The 24,950-nt window shown below is 39.4% G+C and overlaps 1 protein-coding gene across 12 annotated transcripts in view; it reads right to left on the bottom strand.

Moving 5' to 3' along the window:
• Positions 1–283: 283 nt before the first annotated feature.
• ELF2 (E74 like ETS transcription factor 2) overlaps positions 284–24,950 on the bottom strand; it is a 95,825-nt gene continuing 71,158 nt past the window's right edge. For 4 of the 12 annotated variants that reach the window (XM_027103735.1, XM_027103745.1, XM_027103734.1 and 1 more), the window contains 7 exons: positions 11,144–11,257; positions 9,599–9,772; positions 7,358–7,396; positions 6,916–7,002; positions 3,828–4,020; positions 2,307–2,657; positions 284–1,591 (listed from right to left, as the gene is read on the bottom strand). In XM_027103735.1, coding sequence (XP_026959536.1) covers positions 964–1,591; positions 2,307–2,657; positions 3,828–4,020; positions 6,916–7,002; positions 7,358–7,396; positions 9,599–9,772; positions 11,144–11,257 — 1,586 coding nt within the window. In that variant the 3' untranslated portion in view covers positions 284–963. Of the gene's footprint in view, positions 1,592–2,306; positions 2,658–3,827; positions 4,021–6,915; positions 7,003–7,357; positions 7,397–9,598; positions 9,773–11,143; positions 11,258–14,398; positions 14,453–19,702; positions 19,986–24,950 lie in introns of those variants that run through there. The other 8 variants (XM_027103740.1, XM_027103741.1, XM_027103746.1 and 5 more) reach the window with 8 other exon arrangements.

A 24,950-nucleotide genomic window follows, 5' to 3' on the forward strand; every position in this document is an offset into this window, starting at 1 on the left:
AAAAAAAAAAAAAAAAAAAAAAAAGAAAGGAAGAAAGAAAACGCCAGGCATTAGAGCTACCTGACAAAAATTCATGCTGAGCCTTAACTTCCAAGTGACAGTAGAACTGAAACGGATTATGTCTGCGCAGATGCCAGGGCGAAGTGAGTGACACAGGCACGTTTACAGCAAAAGGAAGGCCAGAGCCAACTGTTAATTCGTCCACAATTAAGAAACTGACAGACTTAAACTACCATATAAAATGTTACATGTATATTCTATAACAATACTGTGCTAGGTACAAGATTTTTAAAATTTTTCTTTTAATAAAAAAGCTTTACACAAACAAGCCATTAGCTTATTTCAATAAAGAAAACCGAAAATTAGTCTAAGGCCTTTGTTTTCAGCTTAAGCTATATGATAAAAAAAAAAAAAAAAAAAAAATCGCACTAGATCGTTTTTGCTCTCTTTCTGAAGCTTTTGGATCCATTCTTCAATTCACATTCTAAAATACCTATATTAGCAGTCTTCACATAGCACCAGTTAAGTGAGTTCTGTGTGAACACAGTAATAATTGCTGGTATGCATATAAAATGCATCAAAAATTGCTATATGTAACAATGAGATCACCCATCCCAATCCCTCCCCACTGAAAACTATATAACCTCTTACAGAATGTTAGTGTTCCAAGTCTTAGTGTAACTTGATATTGTAGTGAGTTGCTTGGTCCCTTTCAATCCTTCTTCTTATTGACGGGTTCAGTTGTTTCCTACTGTAAGAGGCAGTTTTCTGTCAGCGTCTCAACATGTAGTTCACTTCCCACTGAAACATGGGATAGGTAATTTACTTCCAGTAAGTTTGATTGTTTTCTTATATGCATTACAAATGTTTTAAAGTCTTCTGACTTCTCTTGATGACATCCTTGCAAATGCTTAATGTCAGGACTAGCACTAACATTCTAGCGCCCATGGGAGAGCTGCTCTTTTATTTCTCACATGTCACCAGTCCCTCCGTTTTCATAGTTACGGGAAGGGCAAGAGCTGAAGGCGCACTGACAACCACTACGTGGGTCACTGTCTTATTTCCATCTGCCGGTTTTTCTTCCTGTACCAGCTGCAAAGTTTTCACATCATGTTCCTGCTTTTTGGCCACTGCTTCCGATTTAATCTCTGGCCCTTTTATGACGGCGCTGATAACTCGGGGAGGAGTCTGGCCAGATGCCTGCTGAGGCGGCACTGCCAGCCTCATGACAGGCGCGCCGTGGGCTATTGAAACCGGGGTGAGCGCTCTCACCGCCAGTGGCGTTCCAACAATGTTAATGCTTCCTGACCCAGGCAGGTTTGACTTTGTCTGCAGCTGACACTGTGCGAGCTGTGTGGCTGGGATGGTAATGATTTTGGCAGGCTGCATGGTGATTTTGTCTGCATTTTCAGTGGAGGCTGGCATCACAGTAGGGATCGTCTGAATCACTACCTTCGGAGAGGCCGCTGTTGTTGGGCTACTGCTGGTTATCAGTGGTGCACCTGCATTAACTGACTGAACGGCCACAGTTGAGATTTTCTGCCCCAACGATGTCATTACAACAGGCACTTGCATTGCCACACGAACTGTCCTAGTAGAGGTGAAAAATAAAGTTGATTATATTTCATGTTAAACTATAAAATAGGTCTCTTGAGCAAAAAGATGAATGCAAATCCCAAACATATAAAACTAGTGCTCCCAAATTTTACAAATGTACCGAAAAACCCCTTAAGTTTAGAGTATGAAATACCATGATACGAATATATTTTAAAAACTAAAGCCTAGGGCTTCCCTGGTGGCGCAGTGGTTGAGAGTCCGCCTGCCGAGGCAGGGGACACGGGTTCATGCCCCGGTCCGGGAGGATCCCACATGCCGCGGAGCGGCTGGGCCCGTGAGCCACAGCTACTGAGCCTGCGTGTTTAGAGCCTGTGCTCTGCAACGGGAGAGGCCACAACAGTGAGAGGCCCGCGCACCGCGATGAAGAGTGGCCCCCGCTCGCCGCAACTAGGGAAAGCCCTCGCACAGAAACGAAGACCCAACACAGCCAAAAATAAATAAACGAACGAACAAACAAACTAAAGCCTACGTTAAATTCCATCCGTAAGACCCTAAAAATCCATTCAGGTTAGAGGAGACATCTACTTCGACAACAACAACAAAATACATTTAAAAATGCCAAGCACTTTTCAAAGTCCTGACAACAGTGAGTTCTTAGAATGCAAATATTAAAAAAAGGAACATATCGTTCCTGCCAAAGAGTTTTCTAAAAATTAAACCCGTTGCAACTAATGGTTTCCCTCACTTACCTTGGAGCTGCTGTTGCTGATACAGATGCGGTAGTAGTAGGAGACCTGGACGAAGCATCATGACCAGGGGGAGTGATGTTCACAACTCTAGCTACACCCTTCTCTGCTTTGGAGCAGTTTAGAGGAGATGAGTTTTTCCCACCACGCACAGAAGCTGCTGCTTTCAAGAGACTTTCTGCAGACAGTGACACTCGTTCTAATGACTTTTCATCAGCAGCTGCTGCTAAATCCTCACTGCAGGTTTCACTTTTGTCATCGTCTATGACCACTATGTTCTTGGGCATATCCTTGAACTGATATACAAGCCTCTGTCCTTCAACCTTTGCGAGAATACCCCTTTGGTAATAATATCTGTCAGGAAAAAGTACTAAATAAATCAAGTATATTACATTTGTTCTCCCCACCTCCCTACCCCCCAACAAAAACACCATGTAGAAGAGATGCTAACAGAAACATTCACTGATTCTAGTAAGAGATAAGGAGGAACTCACACTGCCTGGATTGTTCAAAAGGCTAAGAATTTGAAGTAGGAATGAAATTAGAACCTGGTGCCACCGGTCTTATATAACCTTGAGATCTGTAAAGTAGCTAAAAGCTCATTCTTAAAGGAAGTAATTTAACCTAAATACAGAATATACTACTGTACAGCTGGCCCTCCACATCCCTGGGTTCCTCATCCATGGATTTATTAACTAACCCATGGATCAGAAATACTCGGGGAAAAAAGAATTCCACCGAACAGCAAAACTTGAATCTGCCACGTGACAGCAACTATTTCCACAGCATTTACCCTGTGTTAGGTATTACGTGTAATCTAGAGATGATTTCAAGTACACAGGGGATGCAGTGGGTTACAGGCAAGCACTATCCCCACTTCCAAAGGGATGTGGGCATCCATGGAGTTTGGTATCTGCGGGGGGTCCTGGAACCAATCCCCCTCAGATACTGAGGGACGACTGTATTTTACAGACACTGGTAAAACTTTAGTTCTGATTTACATAGGTTATAAAAACAATCTGATGTTACGTGGAAAAATTACCTAAGCCATGCTTCGTAGAAGTGAATCTGTGGTGTATATGAATACTGTCACTAAACTATGTTCATTTACAAAATACCCTTCATTAGAATAAGCCACGTGCATAACAGAGTTATGTGGGTTCCTCCGACTGACAAAACTTAAGAGAAAGTTTCATATCAAGATAAATCCATTATAATAAGTTTGCAAGAACTAAAGAGCGAATTCACAATTTGGAAACTGTATTTTGTTTGGGTTTAATTTTCTGAAAGGTGCACATTTCCCACAAAAATGGATTTTCCAATGGTGTTGAAATTTTAGCCGTCTAGACCAAACTCCTGTCTCCCCACCTGCCTCCAAATACAAGAAGCTCCTCTAGAAAATCCCCCCCCAAATTACAAGCTGTAACAAATAAGGGATTTTAACAGCTTCTCTTTAAATAGTTAATAGACAATATTAAGAGACATGTAAGTTTTGTTTGAAAACTCTTTCTTTTGGGTTCTTACCTCAGAGCTCGTCCCATAGTTTCATAGTTCATGTCTGGCTTGTTCTTATGCTTTCCCCAAAGCTTAGAGACAGCCTTTGAATCCACAAGCTTGAATATGCCTTTTTCTCTCTGAGTCCACTTAATATACCGGGGACAAGTATTTTTATCTTGAAGTAGATCTAAAAGAAACTCCCACAAATAGGTTGTGTTTCCTTTGAAAACAATCAATCATAGACATTGATTAACGATTCATTAACATAATTAAAAGCAAATATTTACTTATGCTGGATAAAAAATCAATTAATTTACCACTGGTGAAGCACAAGTGTACTGAGAGTCTGTCATGAAATACTTGACTAGATCGGCAATCATTTGTACAGTGTCAAATTGTGTTGTCTAGTAAATAACAACAATTCAAGAAATAAACAACAGTTTGAAACAATATAAGCTGTAACACAAGGCCAGGCACAGTTATATTTCAAATGAACGATAGAAAATAATGTCTGAGATTTCAGGAGTGAAAATAAAGCGGATTGTTAAGGCATTATCAAGTCTTGGAAGATGGCTAAGATTTGCATAGAAGGAAAGGAAGGACTCTGGGTAGGTAAAAGAAGAAACTTAGTCCCAAAGAGAAGAGAGCATCACTCTTTTCTTTTCTTGGAAGGCTGGGGAAGAGTAGTGGGCAGTGGTTACGAGAAGACCAGAAGACTAAAACCAGGCTGCTGTTTTCCTTTTATTCCCTTTGTAAGCCTCTAGGTGCAGAGGTTCTCAAATTGATGAAAGAAGAAGAGAGTCCCGAGAAGAGGATCAGGATACACATGCCACCAGGGAGCCACCAGGTCATCTCCAGGCTCCTACTCAATGACCCTTTACTAGCCTCAAATCCAGATCCAAGTTACGGGCTACATGAGAAGAACCTCGAGGGTGGGAGGCTTCCACATCAAGCCACTGCTACTAGTCAATCGAAACGCTGATGTTTTTCTCCTCTAGCTTTTCCTTTTCATCCTGTATTTCCCTGAAAATTCAGTCAATCCATTAACCCATAGTTGAGCCCCGTGTGCATCTCTTGACTTTAAAAAATCAACCTTCAACTTTACAATGCTATTTGTATCTCTTCAACTTTCCTATGTTACATTTGTACACCAGCATCCATACCTAAAAACTCTTAGTATTAAACCGTGCATAACTTTCAACTACATAACTCTCAACTGAATCAAGATATGTATCTGGGGCATTTTTATTTTATGACCTAAAGATTATAAGAACTTATTCTGGAAGAAATTTTTGTACAACAGACAATGCCTTGCACACAGTAGGGATCTGAGTACTTCTGTGTCTACTGAATTAATCAGACTCATCAACATTCTTTAGGTTGTCTTTAAATGCTTCGCCCCAGTTCCCATCCCCAAGTTAAAATTAACAATTCTATTTCTGGTTTTAAGGAAAACAGAAGTCGAAAGGGAAGCCTTCTTTATCAGACAAGGTAGTTTACTAAGTCTATGCAGACATTATCGTCATAATTTTGCAGAAGAGGAAACACTGACTGGATTTTTAATCCAGGGATGACTGTAATCACTTTAATCTTCACATTTCAACAGGCTGCCAGGCTGCCTCAAGTTTAATCATACAAAACTGAAATTTTAATGAAAGGTGATTTTTGACTGGTAAAAATAGGTTATCACAAAATTTTTTTCCAGTTTTAAACATAAGGTCTTTGAATACAAGAGACACCACTGATGATGGGAATAATTTTTTAAAAAGTAGTAACTGGGACCTCCCTGGTGGCGCAGTGGTTAAGAATCCCCCTGCCAATGCAAGGGACACAGGTTCGAACCCTGGTCTGGGAAGATCCCACACGCCGTGGAGCAACTAAGCCCATGCGCCACAACTACTGAGCCTGCACTCTAGAGCCTGCGAGCCACAACTACTGAGGCCCGCACACCTAGAGCCGGTGCTCCGCAACAAGAGAAGCCACCGCGATGAGAAGCCCACGCGCTGCAACTAGAGAAAGCCCGCGCACAGCAACGAAGACCCAATGCAGCCAAAAATAAATAAAGTAAGTAAATAATTTTTTAAAGTAATAATTGTATATTTACAGTTCAACTTTGTAATACTACAATCATGTAAGTTTTAAAGTTTTCAATATAAATTAAAAGATAAAACCTAAGATACCAGAAATGTAAAACAACCAAAGACACAGAAGAAAATAAAAGTATCCTAAATCTGTCCCAAATTGAATAAACAGTTCCTAAATAAATAAGGGTTTACTGTAACTGGATTTTTCTTTTTCTTTTTTTGTCTAAATTTCTTGGTAGGCTTACTAGACTTAATTTTTTTTTTTTTACTAGAGATTTAATTTTTGCTTTAATTATTTAAAATGAGATATATCAGACTACCTGTTGAGGATGGAATAAATTTGAATACACGAATCCAAAATGTATCCAACTATTGAAAACATTCATGGAAGTGATAAAATTTTGGTTATCAGAACACACCTAAAACCCTTACTAAGATCACTTGAAATCAACTTACACAACAAATTATGACAGCAGAGAATGCAGAAGGCTTATGCTATTTTTGTGCTTAATGAGAATATACAAACTCTAAAGCAAACATGTTAAATTTTTGTTCTAAGATCCTTACTGACATGACTGAAATCTGCTGGTTGGAAAACTAAATTCACCTTGCATTGAATCAGTTAAGAAACGCTAAATTCACCTTGCTTCTATCAGTTAAGAGAGTATGGAGAAATGAAGTCTTAGTTTTGTAAACCTTCTTCAATTCTAAGTGACTCTCCATGAGGATGCCCGCCGTTATCCTCCAGAACCACAGCTCTTCATACAGCTGTGTATCAGATTGCAGGTAGGGCCTTTTCCAAATTCAAACGCTTGCCCACCTCCACTCCCTGCAGTTTTATCTCAGTGGGGTAAGGACCACGCATAGATAGTTTGAAAAAGCTCCACGTGTGATGCTCATACAGCCCTGATTAAGAACTGCTACCAAAGACAGTACTCTCACGTGTGCAGGTACTAGAAGTGATTTTCCTACAAATGTACTTGACTAAGAAAAACAGCATCTCACCTACAAAACAGACCTCCCCAAATTACCTTTTCCTTCTCTGGGCTTCTTCTTTATGCCTAACTCAGGAGACCCATTGGAAATTGGCGACTGCTGGGTCTTTGGTTTACGGCCAACTGGAAATAAAAGATATTGAAACCACACGTTGAAAACAGGAAAAAGAAGCATGATAGCAGGCTTTCTGATAACACATTATTCATGAAACTGGATACTAATCTATGGATTAATATATTCAGTGTATATAAAAGTTGCTTTTAAAAGAACATGAAAAGCACTTCTGCAATTTTAGATTACAGCAGTTAGTGGATAGTAATGTCAATGTACATGGCAAGTCAGGCACTACTAACCCATTATTTACATGGTCAGAGCCTCAATTTGCTAACCTTTTCCAATAATGTAGCAATGGAAACAAATTCTAGTACAAACTTTTGTTTTCTGTTCTACAGAATTGTTAGAAAAAGCTTTACCTACCGATTGCAGAAGATCTGATAATCTGCGAAGCCCTTTGAGCTCAAATGAGGAAAAGTAAAAAATATTATTTTAAACACTCTCTACTGCTCTGAGCCAATCAATTCACCAGAATTTCAGCATAACTTTCCCCACCTCAACGTGCAGGTACATTATAAGGATAAAAAAATCTTCCAAGCGATTACTTCGTAGGTCTAGTAGATGTCTGCGCCCTTCCTTTTGTCTCCCCTCACTTCTGCCGTAAGGCTCTCTCAGAGAGACTAGCATCCACAATGAGCAGAAAAGCAAGAGCTATACTTCTCTACAGTAAAGAAAGCTTAAGCCTGAAATGTGTTGTATTCAACCCTCAGCCCTGACGGATGAATGCTGGCAGGTGAGGGGAAGCCTCAAGAAAGAGGCTGGGAATATTACATATACTATTACTGATTTGGCGATCTGTCCTAACATCTGGGATTTCTGATGTCTCTGCTCTTCATTAGCAAGGATTATCTAGAGCTAAATTAAAGTGCCTTAATTTATATGTCAAAAAGCATAGTTATTATATTCTAGGATTAGAATAGGATTTCATTAAGACGTATGCTTTGGCAAAAATTAAAACAAAGTTTACTGGTCTCCCTTGTTAAAACAGAGCTTAATTTCTCAATTTAAATAATACTTATATGTACGAATCAGTCAGTTAATAAGACTGACGTCTTCACTGTCTCCTAAATTCAATCACAAAAGCCCAACTTCCTTAAAGGAAAGGTTAGCCCCAAAAGGCCTATTTTCTTATAAAGCAGCATTTCCCAAATGGTATTACATGAGAAATAGGTTATTCATCAGTAGGAAAAACGGTTTACAGCCAAATTAGCTTTAGAACCGCACGCTGTCTTCTCCTGGAGATCTGCAACGCACGTTAGTATATTAAAGGCTCTGGAAATAAAAAGAAGCCTCTACTATTAAAAAATACCTACCTAACTTTGTATGTCCCAAAGGTACTTAACCACAAATGAATAATTAACGATGTTGCATGTAATTTTTAAATTGTCATTCATTAAGACCACCCATTTTCAAATACGTAATAAGATTAGTATTAAATTGGCCAATTATTTCCTGGTTTATACCGTACCACCACATAGGCAGATCAACCTGTTTATCTAGAGGTCTTCGTTCCCTAAATGATCTCAGCTTTTCATAGTCTTTTCCCTCTTCATTTAAATCTAAAATTTTCTTAAGTATTTTGTAATAGCTTCCATAAGATACAACCAGCCGAAGGCTATAGAGGGCAGTGGGTAAACAGGGCTCTTTATATGTATTCCTTTTGTTTCTAAACATTTACAGCAGGAAGTAATTCTTCCTTCTAAACTCTCTCATTCATGCCTTTCTCAAATACATATTATCTATATTGTAAGAGGGAAGGTGCTCTGTCTCATTCTCCACTGGGTACCTCACGGCAAATGAGGCACAGACCTGTGACCATCACAGCAATTTGAAACACTGCTACCTAATAAATCAAAGATAATACCATTATTTCTGAAGCAAGTTTTCCCTTATTGTTGCCTTTGATTTTTCTTTTCCCCCATTCTAAAATGTGAAGAAAGAGACAGGGAAGAAAGTGGAATTAGATGAATACCCATTTATACAGAATTTCATTTCTTTCAAGTTTTACCTTTGATTCAAACACCCACTCAGGATGCTGAAGATGGACTGGAGCCTTGTGCCTCACCCACTGGGACCAGATGAGCACAAGCTTCAGCAGGCGTCAAATAACAAGTGGAAACGCTCTTTACCCAGAGGTGAGCTGATTCCCCTCACAAGTCCCTACGTGCAACCTTGGTGTTTTAAGGCTGAAGACAAGGGGGAGAAAACTGGGCTTTTTACTTTAACGCCCACAAAAAGAGTAGGAAGGTAAGATTACGAAAAATAAAGTCAGGAATAATTCTGTTTTTTTTTTTTTAAGGTAACCAAGTACCTAAAAGGATCAGAAAGTAGAAAAATGGGCAGTGAATCTCTGACCTTCCTTCTGTGTATCAAGCACCTATTATAATCTCACTCTGCAGGCAACTACTTTTAGGACTCAAACACTAACTCCTTTAAACAGTATGAACATGTTAAAAGACAAAATCTTAATTCTTTGAGAATATCTAATTAAGATAACATCAATCATAAATCTACAGCATATATTTCCTATGTCCTGTGATGGGGGGAGAAAGATACCAGAAAAAATTTCACCCAATTTCCCAGAAATTTATAAATACACTCTACCTTTCTTCTTTTTCATTGGTTCATGGCTATCTGGTGACGTAGGAAGAGGAGAGGTATCCATTGGTTCAGAGTCTTCAGTTGACACCTCCACTACAGTTTCTGTAATGACATCCGGCCTCATAGCAGCATGGATAAATTCTGGAGTTGATACACAAGGAGGGACAAACACTTCCACTATAAAAAAAAGTTGAAAAATTAAAATTTCCCACCCCCATTAATGCCTCTCAATACGGACAATTCAATATTTAGTAGGGTGAGGTTATTAAGAATTCATCAAAGCAGGATAAAAACTTGAAGTTAAGGCTTATTGAATATACAATATGGTCTAAAGTATGTAAGTAAATAAATGCAAAGAAAATCGACTTGAAGGAAACGTTAATCTTCTGGGTAAAGGGGGAGATCATAAGTAGTCAACCCCCCTGCTTCACACTTTTAGATACTTTCAAGTTCACTGTAGAAGACTTTGGATTATTTTGACAATTAGGAAAACATTTGAAAATAAAAGAGTATAATAGTGAGTTAATAATTACTTTCCTTCCACTCACTCATCATTATTGTCTAACTAGGAAGAACATGCACCTGGTATAACATTAAAGTAATAAACGTACATTTAGGGAGAAGCAAGCACAGTTCATTTCAAGATGTGAAAAGAAAACCTGCTCGTTACAGCCAAATGAATATCATCTTTCAATATTTAAAATTTTATTTACTGGAGCAGTCCCTGATATTTTGGGTCACTAAAATGGTCCATACAGATTTTCTAGTACATACAATAATGTTGCTCTGGCTTCCTTTCAATGTGCATGAATAACCAGGATATGACATTTCTATTTCAATTAATACATACTATCATGGATTAATATACTGACCAGTATGCCCTAATCTTCTTCTCATATCCCTGAATAATACACAGGATTCCTACTCTAACTAAAAAAGTACGGTTGATCTTAACATATGTTGAAAATCCCTATGAGAAGGGCCAATCTTAACTGTATTAAGTCAAATTAACATTTGGGCATTAAAATTAGGACAAAAAGACTCTCAAAGGCAGTCTTTAAAAAGGGGGCCAAAAAAAACAAAAAACAAAAAAAGGAAAACGTGCAGCCTGAAGGGAGTGTGAGGAAACACTGGAAGCTACCTCCGCCCTCCCTCAGGGAGCGCTCCCTGGGGTCACTGCCCATCTAGCACTGAAGGAAGGACTGAACGTGGTCATAGGTGGCAAATGCTCCCATCTGCCATTCTCTTAAGGTTTATAATTTACCCAGAGTTAAGGAAATAAGACATGATGGTATAAACAGCAATGTAACAGCCATCTGTCTGTCTATAGTGGGCGTTTCTGTTTCATTTATTTTGAAAATTAAGTATTTAAGATTTGGGAACATTGACAAATAAAAATCAATTACTGCTGTCACAGGTATTTATGTATTATAGACTTTGAGAACACCAACAATCCCCTTGGATTACCAAAGACAAAAACAAAAACTTTCTTTCTAGATACGTAAAGTGACGTGATATGTTTAATATAAAAAAGAACAGTTCACATACCAGGACTTCTTGAATCTCTCAAGCAGGTAGGAGATTCCATATGAAGCAGGGCTTCAGCAGCTTCAATTGTCTTATCTGTACAGTGTGCATTACTGCTATGAACGGATGCTTCCACTGGGGGGAAAATAAGTTCTACTCAATAAAAGTGCACTGAACACGTATGTTATTAAACTCTCACGTTAGTAACTCTAAATGAGTCATTAATACGTATTAGCCCATATAAATTACTTACAGAAATAATTTTAAAACCAAAACAACCTAGTATCTATACTTTGTAAAATGAATGTTGATTATGAAGGATTGAGATTGATTAGAAATTTCTGAATCTTACCCAAAGGAAAACAAAGACCCTTGAAATTTGAATCTTGTATCAATTTTAGGCCAAAACTAACTTGCGGGGTAGGGGAGGGAGAATGGTTGTAGATTAACAGTCCTATGAGGTCAACTGTAATTTTAATATACTGCTACTAAGTAAACACCTAGCAGAATCAGTCAGAAACTCGTATTTCTAAATTAATCAATCAGTTCAATTCTTACAGACCCTCCTGGTGAGTGCACCAGAGAACTTGGGAATTTTCTTCACAGTAACTGCTTTCTTCTTCAAGATCTCTCTGGACTTTGCTGGGTTTTACCCAAGAAATTTAGAAAGAAAGAAAAAAAAAAGAGAGAGCGCGCGCGCCTGTGTTTCTTTTCCCCTCCATGAAGCCTTTTCTAGTTCCACCACCTCTCGTAAACTCTCTTCTAACACTTACTTTATGCTTTGCTGATTAAATTATTTGTGAAACAGTAAAGTGTACAGCAGTGGTTTGGTTTTCCAGCCTCGAAAGCTGGGGCTCTAGTCTCTGCCACTTACAATTTCTGTTACCTTAGGCCAGCAATTTAATTTCTTGTAAGGCTCAGTTTCCTCTTTCACCAAACAGGAATATTACTTACCTCATACAGTTGTGAGAATTAAATGCAGTGATTCCCTTAAAAAACACGTACAATATCTCACATACAGATAAGAACTCAATAAATGGTGATAATTTCTTATCACCATTTAAGCTCCGTGAGATCAGGGAGGGCCTATCTTAATTCATCTTTACATCTGTTATGGTTCCTAACACAGACCTTTCATATAGGAGGCATGCAAGTGTTTCTTTTATGTTTTGAAGTTAAGGACAACCCACAGACCTTACAGGAAAAATAGCAATTCAAGCACAAATTCATTATCCTAATGATATAATTAATTTCACATCCCGACTTGAAATATTCTGCTTGGTAAGAGGTTCTGAAACATGAATATGTGAACGGTGTCTAATTTGATAAATTTTTCTCAAGATGTCCTCTAAAGGACTAAAAGAAAGTATTTATACAAATTTCACAAAAGCATATTATCAATTCACAAGTTCTACAACACTAAAGATATGAATCTTTTAAAATTGTTTCCAGTAAACTTTTAATTGAAAACAACTTTTTCACTTAGCCTCAAAAGTCACCGAGTGCTAAGGCCTCCGCCTCACACACCAGCCATTTGGAGAGCATTCACAGAAAATCCAGTGACTGCTTCACCACCTGCTGCACGTCATCCACACTCTCAACCAAGGTACCCGGTCTCTCCAGTTGCTCTTTCCATTTATGGAAATCTGCTCAAAGCTAAACAGTTCCAGAGAGGCAGCCAAACCTCTAAGTAAATCTATCTTTAGGTGACCCTGCTTACTCTTATCTGCAGCTTCACTGAAGCACAGGATTCAATCAGTCCTTCTAGCTCAACTTTAAGAAATTTACTATTAGTAAGTATAAAATATATTACCATTCTCAAGTATTTTCTTCAGAGTACCCCCCCCTGCAGTACTCACGTGCACTAAAGAACCTTGGGAAGCAGATTCTCAGGTTTTTAAAAGTTTATTCTAGGAACTTCATTCTCTTTAAAGTCTGCTTGTGTTGCAATTTAGCTGTTGTCTTAGGTGCTATTAATAAACCATCCTGGGTAAACTAATTCCTTATGTAATTGTATTAAGACACACCCTAAAAACTCTACCATCCTAAAGAGCTTTGAGTATTTGATAATAATACAGCAATAGAATTTTACCAGATATTTTAATGTTTTAAGTTATAAACAAAATGAAATTTGCCAACAGCTATATATTGTGCTGCCCTGAGCTCTTATGCAGTTTGAGGTATGTTTTCAAAACCATGACTTCATGTTAGTTATGTCAGTGAAAATTTTCTTGCTGTGATTTCCGACCTCAACTCCCCCTTTCTCCCTAAGTTCAAAATGCTGTTTCCCTGAAATATTTTACATCCAGAGTAAAACAAAGAGAATCCACACAAACTTCAGCAGAGAATCACTCCTTTACACTTTAAATCCAGGACGAGAATATATTAAAAATGCATCAACTCCCTACGAACTATCAGTCGGATCTAATGTTCTATGTACAGTCAACAAAGGATTGTTATAAACCTGAGACACAAGTGTGAACAGAGCTCTGGCCTCATGAAGCTTATACGAATAGTTCAGAGTATCAAAAACATGAATGGACGTAAAATATTTCAAAACAAAATAAAGATGCAAAATAACTTGACAGTTTCCAAGAATACTTAACCCAATTTGTTAGAAGTGAGCTCTGTCTCTTTTTACTTGTCTTTTGTTGACGTAAGTCAACAAGCAGTTTTTGGTAACAGAAATTTAAGAAATACTTTTCCTATTCAAGTTCCCATAATTTTTAAAAACTTTTCAATATTATTTTATTCAGATCAATAATTCAAATACAATTTAAACTAAAATTCTGCACCATTCCTAAGGATAAATATGAATGTAACATTGTTGTGCCATCGAAGTAAGCAAACTCACAAGTGGGGGCTGAGAATCCCTTACTTATCTCTTACTTAAAGCTTGATCTTCTGGTGTCTTTCTAGGCCTGCTTATGAAATTTATGGGAGTTTAAAAAAATAAGCAACTCATTTAAAAAACAGAAACAATGCAGCTAAAAGTAATCTGGCAGGTATCATCTTCTAGTTGCCCCCAGTCGGTGGCACTGCTGGTCAATATTCCTTGAAGAAATAAATATACCAAATAAATTTCCAAACTATTTTAATTTTAATCAGTGTCAAAAATTACATTTGCTTATGCCCTCCTTTACCGTTGGTTCAGAGTCTTATTGTTCCATTTCTAGCTTTCTAATCAACTGGTGTTTGTATGGAGACTATTCCAGACTCACTCGACAGCTGTTACTAAATACCAAACTTGGTAATTAAGTCTGACAAGAGACATACCTCTCAGCTTTGCAGAAGAGAATGCTGGCAATGGATCTAGTTCATAACAACGTTCTTAAAAGTCAAAAATAAAAATTAACAGCAATTTAATTTGAGAGCAATAGGAAAATATTAGAAAACACTTCATTAGGTGATAGTGGTATTCCCCTACAAGCAAGACCATAAACTAATATTTACAAGGGCATCACGCAGCTACCACACCTGACTCACCACAGCTTATTCTCTAACGCCCCAGGACTCTAACAGTTAATAGGTGAGTGAAGAACACAAACGAACAGAAAGGTAAAAGGTCTGGGGCACTCCATCTGTATCCGTTCCCCTTTGACTTTTCTAATCTATACAGCTGCATTATAAGGTTAAAAGGGGAAAGAGAATAAAATCATTTTCTACAGTAGCGCTGTCTGATAAAAATATAACGAGAGCCACGTGTAATTTTTAAAGGTCCAGTAGCCACGTTAAGAAAATAAGCAGAAGGGGAAATTAATACCTTTCATTTAACCCAGTATATCCAAAACGCTGGCATTTCAACATGTAAAAGAGGTTTACATGTAAAGAACATGTAAAGAAGTTTTTCACTGCTTCAGTTTTTATGTTTAAATTAAACTAAAAATTTGGTTAATCGGCCACATTTCAAATACTCAATCGCCAATGAGGCTAGTGGCTATGGTACTGAAAAGTATAGACTAAATAAAACTGTAACTCAGCTATTCTCAAACTTTTCGGGTCAAAGGACCCTTTTACACTCATATTACTGAGGACCACAAAGAGATTTTGCTTATGTAAGTCCTATGTTTAGATACTTATCCTATTTGAAATTAAAGCTAAGAAAACTTTAAGTAATATGTTTATGAAAAATAACTTTTCTAAAACAAAGAACAATTTAGAGAGTAGCTTTATTTTACATTTTTGCAAATCTTTTTAATACATGGCAGAAAACAGTTGGATTCTCATACTTGCTTTTTCATCCGATCTGTTCTATCAAGCCATGTAGCCTCTAGAAAACTTCTGTGAACACTCGTGAAAGTGAAAAGGCAAATAATGTCTTAGCGTTACCATGAAAACAATCTGACTTCACGGACCCCCTGAAAGAGTCTGGGGAACTCCCAGAATCCCTCATACCAGAGATTTTAGTATTAAAGAACCGCAGCTGTAATTTATTATCTAATGTAATCAACAACACCCAAATTCCATCCTCATGTTTCTGTAAGTTTTAGCTTCTAAACATAAAATCACTGTGTAGGTGAACAATTATGATTCCATTTCCATAAGTACAACAGTACTTTGTCGACTTACACATGAAGGATTTTTTTTTAAACTCTTCATAAATCAAAAACACTCTCCTGCCTGCCTCTCTGCCAATTAAATTTGTCCCTAAAGGAAACTGATGTTGGATTACCCTGAATGACTCTTTACACACTGATGTTACTCTTTCACTCAATTTCTGTATGAATTTTAGTACTAATGCTGCAATGAATTCTAAAGAGTAATTTCTTAAACACATTTCCAAATAAAGTTTTAAAAAATTTATGCCATTCTTCCAATTTTATTTCAACGCACCCTTCATCTTTTCATAGCCTGATAAATTTTTTTTTCAAATTGATGTTCTTTTCAAGATTGATACTAGATATTCCAGTTTATAGTAAATTAGAAGATTTTCTAGTTCAAATTTCATGATGAATTTTGACAAACTAGACAGATTTGTTCTGTCCGTAAAAATACTTAAGGCTGCATTTCCAGAAGAATTTCCCCCTTCCATTCACTAACCGTGTTAAAGTAGAACAATACTTCTTTCCTAAGAGTTACGCTATTTCTCAATTCTCAAATTCTCCACTTTCTCAATTTTCAATTTCTCAAAAAAAGGAAGAAAAAAAGTCAAGGAATGTACACTTGAGAATAAGAAGGCAGAATATTTTAAATTGACAATCTTCCAGAAAAGTCAGGCCACAGGTACACAACGCTTTCGCATTAAGTATTAATAAAGTAACATTCATATTTTCCTAGAGACTAGAAATGAGCTTAATTTACTAAATAAACTATATCATAGTCTTATTCAACGTACAGACATGGCCTCAAACTCCAATTTGGTCCAAAGATTGGCAAAAGAAATTAACCCCTCCCCATTACATAACGACCTTACAGACAAATTCACTCATAGAGTGTAATGTAAAGAAATCCAAGCAAAAAGAGGACCTGCGCTTTCCATTAAATATCTCTGAGCCACCTATAGTTTCAGAGTTTTAAAAGTTATTAGGGATCACCTAGTCAATGCTGTTCTCTTACAGAAAACGAAGCCTTAAAGAGCTAGTTTAGTGACAGCTAGATGAAGATCCTTATCTCCTGACTTCAGGGTCAAGGCTCTTTCAAGGCTCTTTCTCGGTTGGACACCATGTTGTCAGTGAAAGTTTTATAAAGTATATCAAGTCTTTACCACAAAAAATATTTTGTATGTGAAAATGATTTTTAGTAAATAACCTTATGTATTTCATTCTTTATTCAAATGCCTCTGACAGCGTACATGTTGATAACTGAAGCGAAAGCTGATGGCTAAAGTTGACTAAGTCTCTGCAGGGAGGAAAATAAAAGCAAAACCATATCCTCTAGCATCTTAACGTCTAACAGTAATGGAATTCTAAGCGCTTTATACTTACTTAGAAACAACAGTTATGCTAACAGTATTCAATTTCAAGCTTATCTCCTCTGGAAGTTTTCCTTAATAGCATTCTACACTTACCAGGAACCCATACAGCAATCCCTGTAGTTATATGAACATTTATATATTATACAGATTTTCATCTGTCTCCTCAATGAGACTAAATCTTCGTGAGCAAGAATTACGTCTAACACTTGATGACTTCCCTCAAGGGAATGAAAAGATACCATTAAGTCCATATACAAATACAAACCTTACAAACATTACCCTCCCAACATCATTGGCAATTGGCAGCAATAAAAATTTAGATCCATGATTCTTCATTTTCTGGGCCATCTTTCCTCCTCCACTTTTAACTCACTGAATAAACCGTGGATAAACCAGCAAACCTGTCTCAAATTTCCTTCTAAAATAGGGTTTATAAAGGAACTTCAGATTACACGAATATGACTTGAGAAAATAATTTGAAAACAATTATATGTAATATGTATTCTTTACAGAACATTATAATCACAAAGGAAATTTCAACTGTAAGGTTTCTATGTACTAAGGAAATGCAGTAGAACGGGAAAACAACATTTAACTTAAAAAAAAAAACCCTGATCAAAAGAAGATAAAACGTTTGTATTTTTGAACCGTAGGCTGTCTACATATGTTAAACTGTGTATATGTATCCACTCCAAGCAAAATATCTACAGGTAACGTTCAGTTGTGACGATGATTGCAAAAGCTTATGACAAAAATACCTTCTCTTGGCAAAATTAAGCCCTCTTACCTTTACCTTTACAAAATTCTAACTGCGTGGAGTACTCTAAGGTTCTCACAACCATTGGGAACATCTCCGGAAAGGTCCATGTTCAGCACTACTGACCCAAACAATCCATAACGTGTTGTTAGTAGCAATAATGTAAAGCCAAAAATTCCATCTCTTAATTCATACAGTATTAACGGACTGAACGTACACAAAGGGACCAAGTTCTCATTGTGCTCTGCCTCCTTTTCCCTAATATTTAAGTTCTTGCTCTAATCAGAAAATAACTGTCAAATGCATTTTAATCACTACTCAGTGAACTGTGATTTTCTTTGGGACCGTGTAGCGTTCTATTTTACAGATTAAGTTCTGTTAAGGGTACATGTACGTTTATGATTTCTCCCAAACGAACTGAATCACAAGAGTTTCACCAACCAAACGACTAGCTCCCCAACCTAAAAACAGTGGATGGAAAACAGCCGGTAAGATCCTTTACAGCAATCCTCGTCGGTGACTCTTCCCCATCTTCCAATTCCCATCGATGGCGATATGAAAGAGAAGCCAGGGAAAGGAACACTGACGCTCACTGCAGTAGGTAAACCGTACTCAAGCTCCGCTACGCCGACTCAGGGCCCTCGCTGCGCTGTCTGCTATTAAGTAAAGCCGCTTTCTCTATGTAACTTAAGTCCGTGCCCTTCCGCTGCAGCAGTGGCGCCGCACATCCCCCACCGCCGCGGCCACTTCCGTGTTTACACTCCTCTTCCCTCCAATTCCATGCGTACATTGTCAGCTTCACTCCCGCCCAATCTTCATTGGCCCGCCGCGGGCCAGGAGTCCCGCCCCCAGAAACCAACGCTCTTATTCGGAACATCGCAGCGAGCGGATAGGAACCCGAGGCCTGTCAATCCCAGCCGTTCTGTCCTCTCCGAGGCGCTTCCGCTGTGGTGGGAGGCTTGGGGGGGAGGGGGAAAGGGGGCAATTCCGTGAGGAGACTTCCCTGGGGCCAAGACTCCCTCCCGCCCGCCCCGCTCCTCCACCTTCACCCGCTGTTTACAAAAATAAACGTTCTTCTCTGACGCCCCAACGCTCCAGCGCAGGGGTACAAAACATACTCCGTGTCTTTCCCATCCTCCCCCCTGAAAAACCCACCCACGAGGCAAGGGGCATAAGCCTACTTCTCCACAGCCGCCCACTGAACCAGGAAAGGGAGGCGGGCCCCCGAGAGCAACACCCCCCCCAGGCCACTCCACGTTATTAAGGGACCCTCTCGAGAACCGTTACTCCCGAGCCCGCACAAGGTGGGGATGTGAGGAGGTGGGTCAGAGCAATTTTTTGGCGGGTATCGGTCTACCGGACGTGGCCCGGCGCTGCCTCGTCCGCGCGGAGGTCCAGGACTTGCGGACCAAGTCTGAAAGGAGAACGGGGCGGGGGTGGCGAGCGTCCACCGGAGAAGCCCGCCGCCCCCGACCGCGGGCAGCAGCGGCCTCTGCGGCCAGACAGCGTGGCAGGCGCAGCCGGGAGACAACAGCCTCACTCACTTCCTGGTTCCTCGGCAACTGGGGTGAAGCGCACAACTCGTCCGCCCCCGAGTCCCCAACTTAACTGCGGCTCGGCTGCCCGGCACCCGCTGCCAGCGCTCCGCCCGGCAGCCGCCGCCGCTGCTCCACAAACCCACCCTGAAGCGACAGCGCCGGATTTGAGGCAGGTTACTCTCCAAGGTGATCACTTCCTGATTCGTCGCCTCCATTACTTCATTCACAACCCCCCTTTCCCCCGGCCGCCCCGGTGACCGAAGGGGACACCGGACCCCCTGCACTGACCGCCACAGGGGAGCCACCCCGCCCCCTGTGCACCCCTTCTCCTGCTGCACCGATGCACGGGAGGAAAGTTCCCCTGTCCTTACCAGCCCGGATGAGCAGATCCAGCTGGTTCGTGGGTCCCTCATGCAGAGACGTCGCCATGTTTATCCCGGGGCTGGAGCTGCTGCTTCACATTGACTTACACCGTGAGCAGCGGCGGCAGGGGAGGAGGCGGAACCCGCGGCCGGAGACACACGCCGTGCGGCCGACACACACTCACGCACTCGCACACACTCCGACGCCCGGATCCTTGCGCGTCCTCCGACAGGAAGCCGAGGCCGGCCCGCCTCCCGCCGCCGGGCTGAGAAACCCCACCACCTAACGGCAGGGGCGGCGGCGGCGGCCGCCTCGGCTGGCAACGCGATCCTTCCGCCCCGCGCCCAGACAGGAAGTCCCGGACGCCCGCCCCAGAGAGCGGACGCGGCCCGCGGCGCGCAGGACACCTGAGGCAGGGAGTCGTCCCGGGGGTCGCGGCTGGGACGAGGCCCCTCGGCAGGAAGACGCACGTTTCACGCTCTGCGGAAGAGAAGTCTGCAGTCGTCCCCACGCTAGAAGAGAGCCATTAATCAAATTTTCTTTCTGGAAGAGCTCTAATGCCCAGTCCCGCAGCTGGGACGGAAAGGTGGCTAATTAATTAACTTGTTGGGCCGTGTCAAAGTGTAAGGCTGCGTGTAAGCCGTTCACTTGAAAGCGCTGCGCTGTAAAACAGGCATACCAACCCCAAAAGTCATACCTACGAAATGTTACCAAGGCTTTATGGGACAAAGTAAGGGGCTTCCAACCACTCTCGGGGACCGACTTCGCCCTCTTCCCTCTACAGAGGTATGGAAAAGCACACTAGACAGGTGTTCATTAGCAAACAGCACATGCCAACCTCTGAGAGATGAGATTATCCTCCCCCAGTTGGCTAGCCATGAAATGTATGTACCCTCCTACATTTCTATTTGGTTCGCTCGGAAACAAACGAACGTATTCACTTATATCATCTACTTTTAAAGATCTTTTTGATAAAACTAACTTTATTACAAATAACGTACATATTAAATACAGTAGACGCGGGAGCTAGATTGCCGTTTAGTGACTACAGACTTACTGACAACACAGGAAACCAAGCCTATAAAATGACCCAGATGAAGCTTCATTAAAACAAACACAAAAAATGCTTCCCTGGGTTCAAAATTTCATAATATAAAAAAAACTGAAACAAAAGGTTGCCTATAGTTGTTTCTCCACACAACGTAAAACAGTGCCTCCTACAGAGTAAGTGTTCAAAAAGTTATTTGCTGAATAAACACAAAAAAGATTTGGTCGTTACAAATTTTAAATAACAAGGTGTAATTTTTATGACTTAAATTGAATGAACTGTGATGATAACTAGAGAAAAAATGTATTCCAGGGGTAATATTAATACTATATCGTTTTACAAATGTTTCCCCAACATGTGCAACTTCAGAGTTGATTCCACAGCCCATGACTTTGCTTTTTTCATTTCTTCTAAATACTCATTTATTCTTTTGGGCCTTTCCCCTAGCCCTACCACCATGATCCCCACCTTCCCAAAAAAGAACCCGTATGCCATTTCCAAAGTACAGCCCCCCTGAAACCAAACAGGGATCTCTTCCTTGTGTTAGGTAAACTTGCCACCTATTAGACAAAAGAAACTGTATGACTGGTAGCTTTTATTTTTTATTTCTAGTCAATTTAAAACAAGGATCATCCACTGACCCGCAGCATCATAACCTGAGACGGTTTCCAGGTGAGAGGATGGTGCGGCGCACTACGGGGCTAATTGCTGGCTTTAGGCAGAACGCTGAAATTGATGGCAGATCTGAATGTCCACTCTTATCAATCATAGATATTCGTGTATTTAGAAAGGAAGAGAGTAAGGTAAGCCAAAGGTGTGTTTCTTCTGGAGGCGACAGCTTGACCTGGCTCAAAAAGAAACACTCTTCTCACTGTGGGAGTCAGTTTGAAGCCTGACACATAACCTTTACCTCACTCTTTGCTTCTTGAGGGTTAGCTTTTAAAGAAAGATAGCGGTGTGTGTCTGTGTATTTCACTCTCGGTACATCTTAATTATATGGACTCATATCAGCCTTCTATTTTTAAGTTCCAAGTGAACAGAAGCTGTATCTATTCCTGCATAATACTTCACAGTTAGTATATACACATATATAGTATGTATGCATATGTGTGTGTATATATATATATATATATTTATAGAAATTAATGCAGAAAGGCTGGGAAATATTCCTATATATTTAAAGCTCTTATAAAAACACAATTCCCTGGGGTTTAATGCAATTCTGTCTTGCTACTATAACTAGGCTTTCAAAAGCCACCAATACTTTTTAGAGACCAGTAATACTATACTAGGACTAGCAAGCAAGGTGAGGCTGCTGCTGGAAATATAAACTGGTACAAACTTTCAAGAAAGCAATGAGCATTATAGATCAAGAGTCTAAAGAGGTAAATATCAATATATACTGATCTAGGAATTTCATTTCCGGGGCCTAGCCTGAGGAAATAATCAAAAAATGCAATGGATTGTTTTAATAAAAACATGTTTGAAGAATTTTTAACATGGTAAAATATTAAAAATATAAATGTGACAGGATTAAAATATACAGTATGTCCCCTACATACAAATGAGTTCCGTCCCGAAAGCGTGTTTGTAAGTCCAATTTGTTTCTAAGTCCAACAAAGTTAGCCTAGGTACCCAACTAACACAATCAGAGGGCAAGCTGCTATTTCACTCACGTCTGACGCTGATGCAATGCATGTTCGCATTTTTGAAAGTTCGCAACTTGAAGGTTCGTATATAGGGGACTTACTGTATATGCATTTCTTCCACACAATATGACTCAAGCCATGTAGTATATGTGAATATATGTGTACATAACATGTATATGTGTGTATATATACACACACACACATCGGCATTTCTCAAGTCTTCAAGGTTAAGCAGAATTTTCTCAAGTACTAATGAGCAGAATTTTAAAAATTGAATAAGACTAGGTAGGTTAGCCTGGTGGATACCTTAGAGCATATTCGGCTAATAACATTACAGAAAGGCAGACTCTACATCAAAGTTATTGCTGTGATCTAGTAGGTAAATAACAGCTAACTCTTATTGAAATAAAAGCCACCAAGGTAAGTGCTTTACCTTCATTTTTTTCACTTATTCCTCTCTACATTCCTGTAATAGATATTACTATTGTGCTCACTTTACAGATGAGGAATCTTGACGAAGGTCATAGTGTTCAGGAGAAGCAGAGCCAGGATTTGAACCCACGAACTCTAACTCTAGAGCCCTTCCTCTCAAACACTCCCCAAGCACCAAAGTAACAAGGCCTGTGTATCTGCTATGATGCAGTTAGTACCTACTGATTTTCTTTTCTGAAAATTCTTTTCTATTCCTCCCTTCAAGAGGTGGAATCTAATTCCCCTCTCTCCCTTTGAGTGTAGGCTGAACTTAATGACTCCCTTCTAACAAAGAGAATAGAGCTGAAGTGATGGTGTGTGACTTCAGAAACTGTCTGCTTGATCTCTTGCTTTGGGTCACTCAGAGGAAGCCAACTGCCCATTAGGCAAGGAACAGGGGCATCCTGCCAACAGTCATGCGACCGAACTCTCTAGGACACAAACCCTCCAGCCCTAATCAAGCCTTCAGATGATTCCAGCTTCGTGAAAGATCCTGAGTTACGAGCCATGCAAGTAAGCCGATCCCCAATCCTTAATCTCAAAAACGATGTAATACTGATATAATGTTTATTGTCTTCAACTGCTAAATCTGGGATGATCTGTTAATCAGCAAAAGATAATTAATATAGAAGAAAGGAGCAGTCTAAACTCCCAACTTGTCACACTTCACAGCTTAGATAAAGAAAGAAGGGTAGAGTTTAAAAATGACCTCTTTCAACTACAAAGTCCTGAGCAGTTTTTTCCATGTCTTTCTTCATAGTCTGAGCATCAATTCTTTCATCCTCCAGCCTCTCCGTTTTAAAAATAAGTAAGTCTTCAGAATATAATCATTATCATTAAAGTCTAATATAACCAGAAATAATTAGATACCCTTGGCTATTTGAATGATTTTATGGTCCTGTAGTAACCAAGATGGAAAAAAATTTTGAGAGGTATGTAAATGTCCAATTGTTTCCAACACCATATAGGTTTTAAATGTTTTGACTTATAGCTTACTCTGGTTATTTCCTTTGTATTTTTCCTTTATCTAGTAAACAGAATCATAAAAGGTTATGGTTGAAGAGATGCCTACAGACAACATCACCTAGAGGTTTTCAAAAAAATAAGGAAGGACCTGAACATCATCATCTCTTTTCCTGACTACCATGAATTAAATATATTAAACTTTAAAACCAAATATATAACTGTGTGCTCTATCAGATACAAGTACCAAGGTCCACAGGCTTCAAAGTTTAAAAAAAATTACAGGTAGGAATCAAAGGGAGCAGACATTCTACCCATTTAATGTTATTTTCCTACAGTTTGGGAGAAGGATGCCAATTTCCTATTTTAGTAATGACAACTCTTTAACCACCAATGGTAGAGTTATCTGAGAATCACCGATTTAATCCAATGCCCTAATTTTACACATCAGGAAACTGAGGCTCCAAGAAGTTAAATAATTTAACCAAAGTCACATGGTATATATCCCACTATTTCAAGGTTAAAAATTCTACAAAACAATCTTCTATAAAACTTAGAAGTTACAAAATGGATGAAAACTTAAATCCATTTTACTATTACTATATTTATATAAATTATAAAGTGGTTGATGTTTTGCTTTTTAATGTCAAAGCTAGAGCAATGGTCAAGAGTCTTTCTGAGAAATTAAGAAAAAAATGGAAAAAAAACTTTGAGCAGTGAATGGTAGGAGAACAATAAGAGGGGGTCAAACAGTCTGATGCAGCTGAACTAACAGTGAAACTCAAAGCTGGGGTATGGTGTGTTGGGCATGTTTAGAAGGAAAGAAAAGGTAGGAAAACTAAGGTCTAAGAACAAATATGTCTATCAAGGACAACAAGCTGAAATCAAGAGATTTAGGACCATTAAGTAAAGCTTGGTTCATCGATACTGGAAGACAGACGACAGATCCAGGAGTGCAAGTCTACAGCTTTACAAAGAGAAAAGATGGACCATTTCATATGTTTTATACTACTATATGTTTAACTCACTCTTTTCAGTTTTTTATACTACTGATTCATTTTATTTAATAGTTAGGTTTTATAAAATGTTATTAAAGTGAAGATGTTTGAATCCATGGTCACATAT

The sequence above is a fragment of the Aethalodelphis obliquidens genome, unplaced genomic scaffold (assembly GCF_003676395.1).
Source record: "Aethalodelphis obliquidens isolate GAN/ISIS:26980383/991018 unplaced genomic scaffold, ASM367639v1 scaffold6, whole genome shotgun sequence".
Classification (NCBI taxonomy): domain Eukaryota; kingdom Metazoa; phylum Chordata; class Mammalia; order Artiodactyla; family Delphinidae; genus Aethalodelphis; species Aethalodelphis obliquidens.